General features: G+C 45.9%; 1 protein-coding gene across 6 annotated transcripts in view; it reads left to right on the top strand.

The window, feature by feature from the left end:
* Nucleotides 1–16,549, top strand: part of GRHL1 (grainyhead like transcription factor 1) — a 48,027-nt gene that overhangs the window by 20,359 nt on the left and 11,119 nt on the right. For all 6 annotated transcript variants that reach the window (XM_031684759.2, XM_031684761.2, XM_072938219.1 and 3 more), the window contains exon 9: nucleotides 10,490–10,648. In XM_031684759.2, the coding sequence (XP_031540619.1) occupies nucleotides 10,490–10,648 (159 nt within the window). The remainder of the gene's footprint in view (nucleotides 1–10,489; nucleotides 10,649–16,549) is intronic.

Genomic DNA, 16,549 nt, shown 5'->3' with positions numbered 1-16,549 from the left:
GATCTGCGTATTTCAAACAAACAGTCTACTATTTGGGACAGCAGGTGCCAGATCACCACATCTGCCAAGTGCACTTAAGTTCATCGGGTCCTGCTTGTAGGATGGGACAGGGATGACAGCACGCAGGTGTTTCCTGCGTTCCTCTCTCCATTCTCTGTCTGCCTCTGGGACTCTCCCGCTGGCCGTCTGCAGTCTGTGTAGAAACCAAGCTGACGTGTGGGCGGTGTGGGAAGGCAGCGCTGTGGCAACAGGAAGGCTGATGACTGGATCCTTGTGTTTTCTTCAGGGAAACGCCCCATGTAGATGTGAGAAGATTTCGAGTCAGTGCTGTGCTCTTCCCACACCCCTTTTCTCGCCGCCCCCGCCTTCCAGTTCTTTCTCCCCCGCTGATGGTCGTTTGGTAGTCTGAGGAAGCGCACACATTCTAGGCGCACACCTGAGGGCTGGTAGCTCCTGCCGGTGTTATTCTGTAGTGGGTTTTTTTTTAAATCACCTCCCATTGTCAGAAGAGTGGGGAAGTGTGACTTTCTTCGGATTATCCGACGCATCAGTGGTGGAACTGGCTTCTGCTTCTGAGTTTATGACTCAGTCTCTGATACCTTCTGGGGCATAATTAACTAGGCCTGCGCGCGTGGAGTAAGTCGGGAAATGACAAAGCTCGTGCAGAACCAAGATAATCGGGGTTTGTTTGCTTTGGAGTTTTTTCTTCCTTTTTTTTTTGGTTGAGGGGGAAGGAATATTGATTAAGATTAAATGTCTGCTGTATAATGCTCAATAAACGTTCCTGTCCAATTAGACTTCAGAATTGGGCTTTGATTTCTTCCTTTAAACTTTCCCACCCTGTTGGTTTCAGCTGACATAACTTCATATAAACATACTGTGAAAATGGTGGTTTTATTCTCTTTAATTAGTGCTATTGGGTTTGGGGTGAGAATAAACTCTTACTGACTTCATACTGTAATTTCATTTGTCAGGAGGTTTCTAAGAAAAGCTACTTAGAAATAATTTAGAGTGATCTTTCTGACTGATGTGGAAGAGTTAAATTAAAATTACTTCGAGAGTTTCTACTGGCAATTTAGTAGATCAGTTACATTGTAGGAATGAGATTATGAATATTGTGTCTTTATTCGACTGCGTTGAATTTTAATATAATGTGATAAAGACTCCCAGAGGCCGCCGGGACTGTCCCCATGACGGCTGCTGCTGTCTCTAGCCGGGCCGGGCCATTGGCTAAACCTCACAACTTACATGAAATCAAATAGGAACGTGGCATAGACACCCTGTCTGATGTGGAATATAGGGACCTTTAATTTCATGCCTCATGATCACGAAAGAATCTTCTGCTCACAGCCGCTTGGGGGTCACTTTTCCCCGTTTTCCTACTTCACCAGTTTTTCCATGAGGTACTTCAAGCCTTCTGTGCTTCCTTGTGTCACTGTGGTTTCAAGAGCATTGAATCTGGAGCAGGAGGCGTGGGCCCTGGCTTTGTCACTGTCATCTGTTTACTGTGTCTCTTGCTGTCTGTATCTTCGGAGCCTGAGCCTCAACCACAGTTGGACACTGTCCCTCTTGAGTCAGAGGTGCTGAGTAGCCTGATTCTCACCATGTGATGCTCGTGTCAAAGGGGAATGTTTCAGGGGAGCACAAGGATTAGTGCATTCTGGGGATATCCAGCGCTTTTCAGTGTTCAGCTTTCTGAAGCGTCTTCTGTAGTTAAATCATCCCTCCCCACCCCTTTTCTTCTGTTAGCTCTTTTTTCTTGCTTATATTTGCCGGGCAGTTAGAACTCACTTGAACTGTCTAGCTGTGCTCCCTGATGCACACGTGGCCGTGTGTGGTGCTAACACAGGTAGCCAGGCGTGCTCTCAGCTCTGTGTGCTGACACTTTTCCAAAAGTCTGTTGTATATAATCTGACTTAAAAGAGTAAGACATCCCTCTCCTGCGAAGCATTTTTTTCTGTCCTCATTGATCAGTTTAACTCATTTCTAAACCTTCCAGGGAATTCTGTGCCAGGCAGTTAACCTGTTGCTGCTGTGAGGAAGGTGGGGCTTGAAGTCACGCTGCAGGGAGTTGACTTGCTCAGCTGTACGTGCATCTGTTCGGCAAATTGTTCACTATGCTCCTCTCTGCGAGCACGCAAGGGAGTAAAAAGCGATTCGGACTGAAAGCCTGACCTCAAAAGGGACTCCACTCTCTCTGTGCATCATGGCTCACTAAGTGGATTCATCTCTGCCCTAGAACTTAGCCTGTCTCTCCCTCTCCACACATCAGTGAGCCTTTATATACCATAATCTTTCCCGAATTAATGAAGGGGGTATATATAGTCCATTTTATTATTCATTCAACAGGTTCAATGTCCGGTATATGTAAAAAGCTGCCTGGCATTCTGGGTTCTGCCAAGATGTCCTAGGTGTTCAGATCTGCTATAACCTGTGACCTTGGGCAATAAGTTACGGAACCTCTACGCGTCACCCATGAGATGGGGTCAGAACAGAACCAATTTCCCAGGTGACTTTGAGGGCCAGAGAGTCAGAGTAAGTCACATATCACAGCAGCAGTTATTTGGTTGCAGTTTAGGAATTTGGGGTCATTCATTCAGGGAACGTGTATTTCTTGTTAGCCGGGCACTTCCGGGATGTTCCGGGAGTGTAAAGGTAAGTAGGCCGTGGCCCAGTTCTCAGGAAATTCAGGATTTAGTGGTAGAGGTCACCGCTCTAGTATGTACAGTGGCAGAAGTAAACACAAAGGAATAGGACCGACCTTAGAATAAGAAGACCAGAGACGATTCCTCGAGGCGACACGTGAGTGAGTCCTACAGCATGGTAAGAACTCGCCAAGCATTCAGAGCCCAGGATGAGCCCATAAACTGGGTACGTGTGAGTGCAGAGCTCAGCTTGGAGCTTGACCTCTGAGGCAAGCAGCGGTGTGGGGGCGCGAGGCCGGAGGGAGGGGCCGGATCCTGAGGGCCTGGCATGCCCTGGCGAGGACCTTGGGCATCAGTCACCCTGGAAACAAGCTTGTCTCCAACCTTTGGGGTCTGTGGACCAAGAGTTTTGGGGTTAGAGTTTCTTTGAGATTTTTAATATTGTTTCTGATTCAGTGAGAAGGCTTTTTAAAACCATCCGTATATTTTGGATGCCAGTTGCTGCCAGGAGGTGTCCATGCTGGTGTTTGTGCTCAGGGTTTAGGTTTGAGCCAGATAAAGGCCAGATGTGTTCTCGGGGTGCTGTGTGATCAGACGTTACGCAGCTGTTTGAATAGAATAGTATGAATGAATTGATTAGAACAGAGTAGAAATAGAGCAGTATTTCTCAAACTAGGGTCTGGATATGATTTTAGAGGTTAAGCGGCTTTTTCTCTCTTTTAAAAAGAATACCTGTGTTATTCACATTTGAGAGATACTGCCGTGGGTGGTGGAAGGTGCAGCTGGAGAGGTGGATTGCATCACACCCAGCATTTGAATGCTGAGGAATTTGGTCTGTTGCGTAGACAGTGGTGAGCAGTTGAAAATTATTGAGTAAGAATAAATGATTAAGATCCTGCAGTGATACTAGTGTTTGGTGATTGCCTAATGTCAGGGAAGCAGTCTTTTTTCATTTTGTCACCTGAGTTGTAGCCATTTTATTGTTTAGTGGGCCCTCTCCTAGAATGGAAGAAAGAAAGTTTGTGTATATTTATATTAGTTTTTTTTTTTATCAAGTGTTATTTGTTGGGGGCACTGCGTTGTGTATTTAAACTTTTGTGAGGACTTGAAACTTGTTAAATTAAGATTTGCAGATAATAGCTTTATATCCCTGTGGCTTTTCTCTCTCATTAATTCATGTCTCTCAAGTATCATGTATTGAGAGAAATACAAAAAACATACTGAGCACCGGAAGAATTTCAAAAATAGATAACACATAATAATCCCTGCCACCGAGGGAATCAGCACTTACAGTACAGTGCGACAGCGGACAAAGTGCCTGCAGAGGTGGCATCTCTTCCTTTCCCGCCCTTGGTGACCGGGCCCTGGAGACAAGGCTCTTGATCTGACAGAGAAGCAGGACTGGGGGGAGCTGCTTCGCACAACTTGAGAAATGGGGCTGTAGCTGTTCTTGGGTGGTTAGGGCACGCTTCTCAGAGAAGTTCTATCAGTTGTTACTAGGTCTTTATCCGTAAGAGAGACATCAGTAGAGGACGGAATAAAGGCTGTTTTAAAATTTAAAATGATAAATATCCTCCACTGTAAAAGTTCCTGTAAAGGAGGTGCGCGTCTGGAACGAGGCTTTGGAGCTGGAATCTGGAGGGCCTCCAGACTCTGGAGAGCCACTGCTGGTTGTTCATGATTTTTCTGACCTCTTTCGTCCCTGTCACTGCGGTGAGGTCATGCTGCTGGGCTCCTGTGACCTCTCACTTACTCTCATGAGCACTACACTTTGCCACTCTGTTGTCGTGCAAAAATCAGAGCTCTGACAAAGAAGGCTTTGGCCAGACTGTCACAGGACTGATTCGTCATGTTCTTAGTGAATCGAAAGTTTCGCATTTTAAAACTTTTTATTCCATTTATTGAGAAAACCATATTATGAAAGCTAAATGATTTTCACCATTGTAGCAGCAATGTTATAATAATATTATAACATGTAAAATTCCACCTAAATCTGTCAGTGGGGAAAATATTAAGATTACATTACTTGGATGTCAGGTTCTTTTCTTGTACATGAGTAATAATATAGAATAAGTGTTACTATTGTAGAATTTTGAAAAGGAACAGACGTTGTGTTCATGAAAAATATCCTAGAATAGTGTACGTAAGTTAGTCGTTTTCATCACTTAGCTTCTGACTCAACTGCTTATAATCTTTGTAACTTCTGCCTGATGAATTCCAAGTGCTTTGTTAACTCTTTCTGTGAACTAGGGGGGTGCACGGTATGTCTATCATTTCTCCCCGTTAGTGAAATTCACTGGTTAAAACTCACTTACCTGACTTGAGAGCCAGTGAGTGTTGCTGGAACTGTGCCTTGGTTTGTGGTATTGATGGTGAAGCCCCAGAAGAGAAGGTGAGTTGGGTGTTTATGCTTTTCACTCTGCCAGCTGGGAAGTGAACTGCTGACGGCAACCTGTGTTTTGGGTTTACTGGTTCCTTACTTTCTCCCCCTTTTTACCCTTCGAGGAGGAACAGTGGACCCAGCAGCTGTGTGAACAGTACTGTGCGGCTGCCCCAGTGCTTCCTAGGAAAAGCATCATAAATTAGTTCAGGATTTGATTTCTTGCTGGTTCTGTGCTTGTGTGCACTTGGAATAAGAAAAGCTATGCAAGTTAATCCTTTGATAATGTAAATCTTAATTTTGTTGTTTTCTTCTCGTTTTCAAACTGAGGTTTGAAAACAGAATTAAATCAGATTCTGAGTGCCTGAATTCTCAGCCAAGAATGAGGAACTGTTTCGGAAAAACAGGCTGGGCATTTAAAGAGGACTCCTGCCAAGCATCTTCCGCCTGCTTAGCAGTTTATTCTTGTGCTTAGTTTTTTTCTCTCTAGTGATTTTGGGTGGGAGCATTAGTTGCTCATCTTTTGAGATTTATGTTCCAGTTATTTGAATAAAATCAGACTCTTCCTCCAAATCAGTGGCAAGGAAGGATGAAAACAGCGAAAAGCTCATTGTTTGAGTTCATTGTAGAGAAGGAAGGTGGTGTATCATTCAGCCTTCTCTCTGACTCCAGAAGGAACAGTTTTTAAGTGTGTGTATTTTATAGAGGAGGAGTTGGGTGTGTAATAATCCATCTTTCTTTTTACCTCTTTCCTGCCCTCTGTGGGCGATATTGGAGTTTTTCTGTAATCCCATTAAATGCACAGTGAGAATGGTATGAACATCTGTTTTATCCAGATGTGGATGAGTGACTTGGCCTGTAGAAGCCATTCCAAGGGTTAACTCTGGGAGTAACAGAACACACTCATTATGTTGCTACCCCAGGACCCAAGGCGGAGCACTTAGCATAGTCTCCTCCGTGAGCGTGGGATGCAGCAATGAAGAGTGTGGTTCTATTAGTGAATGATGCATCAGTGAGACATCCGCGCGGGGCATCTTCTCAGGAGATCACGTATGTGGGAAGTGGAAATAGTGAATTACAAAGAGGGCAGCAGTGCTTCCTCACTATTGACCACATTGCACAGCAACTTAGAAAACGGTGTAGGTCGCAGGTCAGCAAACTGCAGCTCTCAGGCCCCCGCCAGCCAGGTGCCTGCGGATGTAAATAAAGTTTTAAGGTTTTTTCAAGATACCACCCCACCCATCCATTCCTGTATAGCCTGTGTCTGCTTTTGCACTGTTCCAGCAGAGTGGGGTAGTCTAGTCACATGTGGGGTAGTCACAGGCTAAAATACTTTCAGGCCCTTTTGCAGAAAAAGTTAGCCCCCTCCTGGTTTAGAGAAGTACATGAAAGCTATTTTATGTGTCTACATTGTGCTTCCTCTTGGTCATATTTATTCACTATTCCCTCTGCATTTCCCTTCTTTTGTTAAAAGCTTGCATGTTGAGCGTGTGCTGGGTACCAGGCCCCAGGAACAGAGAGGGCAGGGCTGGCTGTCTCAGTCTTCTGTGGGGTGACACCACCAGTCAGCCTCACACCCTCACCCGAACACAAGTCAGCCCCCGTGAAAATCAAACATCTCATGAAGAGTAACTTACAGAAGTAAAGTTTGATAAGTTTTTATAGGTTTTTTCTGGGCACTGTCTTTTGAACTAGGAGTTCTTGAGGATTTAGACGACCTTGTTGAATAGGAGGGTTGAGCAGATGCTTTGGTCCTTACCTTTCCATTGATTAAGTGAATATTCTCCTTATTTGGTAGGGCTGTACCTCTATAAAAATGTTTTTAATTAAAAAAACCTGATGGGACACACATAAATACATGTGAGCGGATCTGAGCTCTTTAAAGAAAGGAAACTATATATTGGGACTTGTAATAATCTCAGAGTTTTGGAGCCAAAAGAGACCTTTTGTGGATCAAAAGGATAGAAGTGTAACCACTTGACAGCAGTGGCTTTTTTTTTCTTTTTTCTTTTTTTACATTTTTTATTGATTTATAATCATTTTACAATGTTGTGTCAAATTCCAGTGTTCAGCACAATTTTTCAGTCGTTCATGGACATATACACACTCATTGTCACATTTTTTCTCTGTGATTTATCATAACATTTTGTGTATATTTCCCTGTGCTGTACAGTGTAATCTTGTTTATCTATTCCACAATTTTAAAATCCCAGTCTATCCCTTCCCACCCTCTACCCCCCTGGTAACCACAAGTCTGTATTCTCTGTCCATGAGTCTATTTCTTGACAGCAGTGGCTTTTATCCTGACTGAGCTCAGAATGACCTGGGAGGACCTAAAACAGCCCTAGTGTCTGAAACCCACCCCAGGCCAATGGGAGCAGAAACTAGGTGTGGCCTCGTGGTCCCTGGGAAGTGCCGTCGTCGCTGGGGGTTCCTGCTGGGTCAGGGGTGTGAAGCACTCGAGTTCCCAGGCAGTGCTGATGCTCTGGTCACACTTTGAGAACCACCACTTCATAAGATTCTTGATTTTATACAAGTATGAAATTGGTGTGGTTACTTTACGTGGCAGCCTAATGTGGTACTCTGAAAAGAATACGCTTTGTGAAAAGTTGGTTACCCAGAATTATTGTCACGAGTCAATACAGAGTAGAGATGAAGGATTCATCATCTTTCAGTGTAAGTATAATCATAGGACCCTGCAGTTAGGAGTCGCCTAAAAGACCTTGCATTTGACAGATGGGGACCCTTGCCCACCATCACAGCACTAATTCGTGGTGGAGCGGGGACCAAAACTTAGATGTTTTGGTTTTCAGACCAAAGCCTTTCCTGCTGACCACATTACCTCTTGCTGGAACATACGTAAGGCATCATACCTCCTTGCAAGCCTCTGGTTGATGCTTAAACATGGCGTGCGTGTCCCCCTCAGTGCCAGCTTGTCCTCATGACCGTCCTGCTGGTTCTTGTGCCGCCCCCATTTCCTCTTGCAGGTCTTCAGCCCCTGTCCTTGTGCCTCACGTCCTGGACTAGATGTGGCACATCTTGATCACTGTTTCTTGGTATATTTGCATGTGCATCTAGACAAGGTGGCCTGTTTTAATGCTGAGTTAGGAATGCTGTAAACTTTCTTTGATTCATTTAGAAAACTGCCAAATTTGGAAAGAGCAGAAATAAAAAACAGAAGAATGTGTATAGGAAAGCAATAGCAAGTAATCTGGAGTCACGCTGAGGGTCATGTCGCTGTGACAGCTCCGTGTTTACGCTGATCTCGGGATTTGGCTCCTGCTTCTTTCTGCTTTGAATAGAAACTTGACACTGGGAGGCAAGGGGAGGTTAGGTTTTAGGTTGGATTACCTTAAAATCCTCTTTTAAAGGGAATATCACTTTGTGTCAGAGACTTACTGGAATTGTTGAGGGTAAAGTGTAGCTTTCCCAGGCGGCTGTTTTTGAGTCAGGAGTTGAGCCATGTGGCCTAGGATGATAGAGAAAAGTTTAGATTTTCCATTTAGTTGTAAAATTAAAAATGTGCGGCTGTGATTACTTTATTGCTTGGGTGTTTGCTTGGGTCTTTCTGTCTGTCTTTCCCTCTGTTTTTCTGTCTGCCTTTATTTGTCTTTTTTTCATGTATTATATAGACTACCTCTTTAACTTGGATTTATGGATTGTATGTGAAATGTTTCTTAAAAATATGTAGGAAAAGATATAAAGTCAAAGCATTGAGTTTCTGTAATAGATTTGAGATTCATACATGTCAATTTTGGACTACATATCTAGATTTAGGTGTTTCAAAAATTAAAGCAATTTGCTTATTTACTGAAATTGAGTTAAAGGAAAGAAAAATCGTAGGCAAGATAAGGCAATCCTAGACCAGGAACTGTGCTGAGTGTTAAGAAAGGTGCCATGTAGAGAAAATGGACACAGCGTACTGAGTATTTACAGTCCAGTCAGACATAAAACACTCATGTGGACATGGCAGACCATTCCCGGCAGGGAAGAAAAGCCAGGCGAGTAGTCTAGGATAGAAAGGCGATTTGGGGGAGAGAGGTGGCAGGGTGTAAAGGGGAAGGTCCTAGGTAAGAGTCCCAGCTCTTTGCTTTCTACCCTGTGGACAGTTTAAAAAACCAGGCCTCACCTGTAAACAAAGGCTAACACTCCACATTGTGGTGACTTTGAAATGAGGTTGTGTGTATACAGCAGGAGCGCAGTGTGGGTCCCAAGACACAGGGGCTCACTGCCAGCGGCTCCCTGTCTCATTGTGGGTGAGTGGGGCACCCAGTGGAGCGGTGCCCTGAGTTGGACCTTCAGGTTTAGAGCAGAAAGGAGCTGGGTGGCAACCGGACTGGGGAGGAGGGGGAACAGGAGGGAAGAGGGGGAGGGATGAGGACACAGTGATGAGGCAGGGACGGTGTCCCAGGGACAGTGAGCGGGCCAGTGAGGGGACTGGGTGAGACGACTTGTAAATCTGTTTATTTGGACAAGTTCTCTTTGTCTTTTCAGGATGTTTTTGGTCTCTTCCTACTTGTAAACAGTGCCTACACTAGAGCAGGGGTAAAAACCCTGGCTCAGCATTCTGCATACTCTGCAGAGCTTCTTTGTCCTGGTGGCTGTGGTTTTTCCTCCTTCCCCTCTCTTCCCACCCCCTTCTCGCTTATCTCACCTTCTTACAGGGTCTGCTCCCTCTCTAGGCCTTGCTTCAGCCAGTGGCACCCCACACGACTGTGGTAGATCTGTTCTTGGTTGTTAGGGCTACAGGGCTGTCCACTCACAGACTGGAAGGAGTCTTGGAGCAAGTTCTGGAGCAAGGGTCTTGGGTCTTTGAAATGTGTTCTGTTTTAAAGACTGTAATTCCAGTAACACCCACTATGTGGTGCTCATGCATCAGAAATAGATTCTTAGACTAAACGCATTGAAGCTCAAAACCTTTGTGACTGTAGGTGGAGAGGTTAAAATTCAGAATCACAGATATAACAGGGAAGTGGGGCATGTTCATTTTCTGTGCAAGATCCACCTGGATCTAAGTAACAGCCTTCATACCACTTTAGTAACAGGGCTCCCTGGTTTCATAAAGTCCAGAATATTAGACATAGGTACCCCGGGTTACCCGGGAGGTGGTAACTGCAGGCGGGGTTCCAGAGTTTATAAGCTGTAAAACAGCTGCAGAGAGAACCCGTGCCACTTGGAACATTTAAAAATGACATGGAGAAATCCACCAGCCTCATCCACTGTGTGGGACTGAGTCAGTCTTCTGGGAGGGAGCACTGACAGGGCTCAAAGCTGCTGTCTGTTTTTCCTGCCATTCCTGTGACCAAAAGTAGCTTTAAAATAAACTCTTTATTACCTCTTTAAAAAAAGTTTCTTTCTAACAAGAAGCCGGGCCCCAGCGGAAATGCGTGCAGTGGTCTCAGGACGCAAGCAGGCTCGTGAGCTGCGCGAAAGTCACTGTCGGCGCCTCTCCTTCCCTTTGCAGGTCTTCATCTCTGTCAACTGCTTGAGCACGGATTTCTCGTCCCAGAAGGGCGTGAAGGGCTTGCCTCTGAACATCCAGATTGACACCTACAGTTACAACAACCGTAGCAACAAGCCTGTGCATCGGGCGTACTGCCAGATCAAAGTCTTCTGTGACAAGGTGAGGCCTTCAGCTGGGCAGGGACACTTAGAATAAAGTGCGTGGGGTGCACTCTTCCTCACAAGAAAAGACCAGCAGTTCATGTGGGCCACACACAGTCACACTGTAAAGGGGAGAAAAATCATCTTTGGAGTCAAGAAACACTAGAAGGGCAACGAGCACGTGTTGGTGGCATGTCTGATGGGGAGGCCCCTGGGACAGGTGCCAGCTGTGCCCAGTCCTTGGCGGCCCCTCTGCCTGGGGACCTGCGGGCAGTGGCTGGCTCTCCTTGAGCTCTGGTTCTGAGGACTCTCGGTGGACGAATTGTCACCAGCCCACCTCCGTCCAGCCCTTTGGCAGGTTGTCGCCTGCTCACTGAGGCAGAAGACGTGGTTCAGGTTCTTCTGGACGGCAGCAGGCAGGCAGGAAGAGGCCGTGGGCCCAAGTGATCTGAGTGTCATTTCCTCTCTCTGGTGCGACTCCTTTTTTCCTGGAGAAGAGATGGTCAGTTTTGCCAGGAGCAGAGCCAGGGGCTCAGCTGCATTAACTCCAGAGAGAAGCTAGTAGGCCCCCTGTGTCTTGGGGGTTGGAGACAGGGCTGTCCCAAGAACTGGTCAGAGTCATCTGTTGAACTGAGAGTGAAGAAGACTTTGACTTTTCCCACTCAGAAATGTTGGACAGTATGTTTTTGCTAGTCTCCTCTTTTCACCCTGTTAAGACGTCTCTGTTACAAAGATTTTGAGAAGGTATTAGGACACTGGGAAGACAGTTGCCATCCAAGGCCCGGTGTCCGCCTTGTGCTCTGGGTACCCAGAGCACAGCATCTGGCCCCAGCGGATGAGCCTGGCACGTTCCAGGTGCACAGGGCTCCCTCGGACGCCCAGGTTCATGACATTTATTGAGTACCTGTCATGTGCCTGATACTGTACTAGATGATATTAGTTTTCTATTGTTGCTGTTAATAAATTACCACAGGCTTAGTGGCTCAAAACAACACCCATCTGTACCGGACGGTTCCATAGGTCAGAGTCTGGCACGAGGGTTACTGGGCTGAAATCACGGTGTTGGAAGGCTAATTCCTTCCCGGAGTCTCTGAGGGAGAGCGCATTTCCTTGCTTTCTGCCTTCTCAAGGCTACCCGCATTCCTTGGTGCGTGGCCCCTTCTGTGTTCAAAGCCAGGGGTCTAACAGCACGTCACTTACCCTGCCTCCATCGCCACACCTCGTCCCCTGGGTCTTCTGCTCTGATGGACCGTTGTGATTCTGTGGGCTCACGAACATGACCCAGGGTACTCTCCGTGTCTTAAAGTCAGCTGAGGAGCAGCCTCCTTCTCCTTTGCTGTGTACGCGGACATAGTCACAGGTTCTGGGGATCAGGTGTGGACATTGGGGGCGGGTGTTAGTCTGCCCACCACAGGGCTTGCACGTATGCTGCATGTTACAAATGACAGGTCACATCTAGTATAGAGCAGGGATTTCTGACCCTAAATCAAATTTCTTTCCTTCATACCACATTCTTCTTTTTAGCTAAAAGAAAACCTTAAGAAAAACATGAGGAATGTCCATGTTCTTTTTCTAAAAATCTAGGCAGAACATCGGTTCAACTAAAAAAAAATTTCATATCTACTATTTCTAAAGAAATTCCATGTCTGTTTAATAACTTTCCTTGACTTTAGAATTCACAAGTAAGTTCTTGTTTTGAAGGTGTTTGTTCTTTACGAGACTTGGCTAGCCTCACGTCGTGTCCTCAGGGCTGCCTGTGGCTGCATCTGGGTCAGGGCCTGTCCTCGGGGCTCAGGTCTCTTAGAGCAGTGTCCCCCAACTGTCTGTGGTGAGACCATATCTTTTATTTCAACATGAACTACTTCTGCTTCTGTAAAATACAAGAAAAATTCAAACGAATTGCTAGAAAAGTAAAATAAAACATGAAGTCATGCAAACTAAAGGCTCCAATTTTTTATTGTTTGATTCAGCAGACATTCTAATTGCTTTCCAAATGCTTACTCAGTTTCTGCGTGGTGTTACTCGGGCTGTACTGTCTGTGGACTGATACTGGCCCACAGCTCACGTTCTGACTTCTGCTGTGTGAGAGGATGTCAGCACCAGTTAGCATGAGCTCAGGTTTCCACATCAGATGGTAAAGACCAGGAGAAGGAACAGCACTGATTTGTGCTCTTAAACAAATTTTGTTTTAATATCAAGACTTTTCGAGGGAGGCTCCTGTATTGGTAGCTGATTTAGAAAATGGAAAAGAGGAAAGGCTTCATGAATAGTCCCAAGTTATTTTATTACTTGGCAGACGTACAAAGTTTAGAAGCCAGTTCTCTCTGTTGTGTGAGTGCGTGCCGATGCACTCTGTGAATCAGAAGGCCTTTTCTTCAAGTTGCAAACTTGTGGTTTGGGACAGCACGTGGTTTCGGTTTCTGGTGTTGCTCCTTGTGTGCTCATCTGTACATTTAGATCACATGTGATGGGAACATATCATCCAAGTTCTTGGAGAGCATGTCAGATATGAGGCCAGAGTCCATCACTGTGTTTTTATTGCTCGGCTGTGAGCTCTGTTGGTGGTAAAAGGAAATCACACAAAACCAGGCATCCGCATGTAGCAGGGCTCTGTGTGGCCTGTCACCAGGGGCCCAGTCACCTCGGCCTTCATGGGGCTGGCTTTCTCTGTAAGGCCCCTGAAAAAGACTCCCTACCTGCTTCGCCTTTGCTGGAGTAGAGGTCTACACGGAGAGGAAATCGTTGGTCTCCTCTCCCGCTTGCAGCCCTCGTGTGTGTAGGAGTGGTGGTGAGTGTCCTATAATAGCGAGGTACCTAAGGGACACAGCAGGTGAAACTAGACACTGTGCTCATCCCCAGTTTTTAATCTCAGCTGTTATGGGTAATATAAAATCCTGCGTGAGTGTGCTGTGTGTATGTGTATGTGCTGTGTGTAATTAATTTTCAAAGTCCTTGAACCTTTCAAACCCGTGAAACCCACTGTGACCCCACCCCTTCTGAATCTGTGCCTCTAGTTTTAACCTTGTGGTTGATTGTCCTGGGTCTGTCCTGTGCTGCCTCTTCTCTGGGGACTCTCTTGAGTCCCTCTTTTCTCAGCTTTGACTCACCTGCTACTTGGTGCCTGTCCGTTCATTTCCCTTTGCTGGCTCTTACAGCTCTCACGTGTTACAAACCTACACGTCCACATTTGTAGTACAGATTGTGCATTTGTTGTAAGAAACTAGAAATAAGACATCTTTTGATGTCCTTCAGAGGTAGTTACATTGTTTTTCTCTTCTAAGAAGAACGTTTCATCAGCACTCTATTATGAATTGCTTAACTAGTTTGGTAAATGGAATTTGCTCTTACTTCAGAAGTAGCAGCAGTTCAGCACTTTTTCAGAGAAAACAGGAACAGACGTTGGCGCCCTAACCAATGGAAATGTGGCCGCTCCCCTTTGTGTGAGCTCGTATATACACCCCTGGTCCATCCTGACAGAGAAGAGTGTCGTTGGCGCTTACTTCCCGCAGCTGGCCTTCTCCTTCATCAGAGTGATGGTCACTGTAGCTGTGACTGGGAGCAGACGGTCCAGGTTAACTCTGTGTCCCGCAGCCTGGCGGGATTGCCCCGGATCGGTCTCCTTAGTTGTTGACCGAGAGAAAGAAAGAGTCAAAACAGCTTGACAGGTTCTCCATGATGTCATGGGATTTTCTGTAACATTCCTGCAGTGTGTGTACCTATTGCTGCCAAAGGCTTTCAGCTCTTGTTTGTCTGAACCTTTATTTCACTTTCAACTTTGAAAGCTCTCTTTGCTAGCTATAAAATTCTGGTTGACTCTTTTTCCTAACAGTGTTTAAAGATACAGCTCTTCCCTCTTCATGCTCCTGTTGTTTCTGATGAGAAATCGCTCATCGTTATCTGTGTTCTTCTGTATTAAACACGTCCTTTTTTTTTTCTATGACTTTTTAAGATTGTCTCTTTTTACTGGTTTTGAGTCCTTGATGTGTGTCTCTCGGCTTCTTAGAGCTCATTGAGCCTCTGCAATCTGTGGGTTTACAGTTTTCATCACGTGTGAAACCTTTCAGCTGTTACTTCTTCACCTGTGTTTGCAACTTCCTCCTTTGAGAACGCCCGTCACACGTGGTCCGGCTGCTTGAAGGTGTCCCACGGCTCACTGATGCTCTTTTTATTTTTTTGGACAGCCTTTTCTCTCTGTGTTTCATTTTGGATAGTTCCGATTTTATGCCCTAAAGTTTCCCCCGTCTTTCCTTTTGCCTTATCTGCACGGTGTAATCCTTTCCCCTGTATTTTTCATCCCAGACGTAGTTTTCATCTCTAGAATATCCATTCGAATCTGTTTCATAACTTTCAAGCTTCTTTTTACCACGTTCAGTTTTTTCCACTGGCTTTGACCATACGAACTGCAGCCTCAGCGGCTGTGTTAACTAAGTAACTTCCGTGTCGGTTCTGGGTTGTCTCGGTGGCTTGATCATCTCCGCACTTGTGCTCTCCTGCCTCCCTGGCTGCCTGCAGCCTCGCTGGATGCCAGACGTCCTGAGTTTTACCTTGTTGGGTGCTGGGTGCTTTTGTAATCCTGTGACTCGTCTTGAGCTTTGTCATGAGGTCTAGTGATGTTCCTCGGAAACAGTTTGACCCCTTTGGGTCTCGCATTTGCAGTTTGAGTGGTGGATCTGAACCAGTGCTCAGAGTCAGGCCCGTTATTGTCCACTTCTGAGGCGAGGTGTTCCTGACTCTGCCACCACGGCCCTGTGGATTGGGTGTGTTTTCAGTCTGATTGCTGGGCACAGGCACCGTTTTGGGCCCTGCGTGAGTGTCGGGCCCTGCTCTCTCGTCTTTTCAGATGGTTTTTATTCCCCGACTGTGGGTGGCTTCCTTACCCCTGTGCTCTCTCTGCTGAGTCCTCGGGGGCCCTCTGAAGACCTCTGGGTTCTTTCTCCTGTAACTTTCCTCTTTGTCACTTTGGCTCGCCACCTTGATGTCTGTGGGCTTCATCTCTGCCTCCCCAGTCTGGGGAACCTGGCCCAAGGAGCCCGCCGGACACCCCTCCCTGGGCCGCAGCCTGGAAGCCCCGGGAGGGCGGGCCGCCCCCGGAGGGCTCGCCGCGCATGCTTCCTGCTTCTCAAGAATTGCTGTTCTTCACTGCCTCGTGGTTGGAGCCTTAAAAATCCCTTGTCATGCATTTTGTTGTTTCCTTTTTTGGTCGTTTCTGTGTGGAGGGTGGCTCTGGTCTGCGTTATTTCATCTCAGCGTTCTTTGTAGGTAGAGCTCACGAGTCAGGAGGGGAATGTCCTGTTTTGTACAACGACCTTTAAGGGGGTATGCTTTATCATCTCAGTGAAGTTACTGTTAGGCTGTTGGAAGGGACTGAGAGAAACCAGCCCCGACAGTCATGGCTAGCAGACTGGCGATCCTTGCCTCTTCTCTGTCCGGGAGGTAATGTCAGGGTTACACAGCGGTGTTCATAAGCAGGTTGCGTGTTTACTGATACGTTAGCAGATGAAAACCTTCTGAAAGAGGCAGAAGGTGGTTTTGTATTCCATATTTTAAAATGTGATTTTATTGTATAATAATGTTAAAGTGAGTGGGATGATTTTTATTGCCTCTTTCTGCTAACAGAGAATTTATTTACAGAAAAATAAGCCAGCAGTTCATACTTACCTGGATGACTTTGTAAAGAAATCTGTGCCATCCAGAAATAAATGTCAGTAGGTCAAGCAAAATGACTAATGAGTAGTTTTGTTTTTATTGCACTTACTTGCTTAGTTTTAGGCCGTGTTTGTTACTCATGTGCTCGTGGGTTCAGTTGTGTGGCACGGCCGTTCTTTGTATAGTTGGTGCACACTGTGTGTATATGTGCTCTCTGTAGGCCTGGGAGTAGACTTTTTTTTTTAGTGACTGCAGATTTCTAGTTAAATGTTTG

This window comes from Vicugna pacos, chromosome 15 (assembly GCF_048564905.1).
Source record: "Vicugna pacos chromosome 15, VicPac4, whole genome shotgun sequence".
In the NCBI taxonomy this organism is placed as follows: domain Eukaryota; kingdom Metazoa; phylum Chordata; class Mammalia; order Artiodactyla; family Camelidae; genus Vicugna; species Vicugna pacos.
The sequence above is the reverse complement of the archived record's forward strand: the minus strand, read 5'-3'. Positions and strand labels throughout refer to the sequence as shown.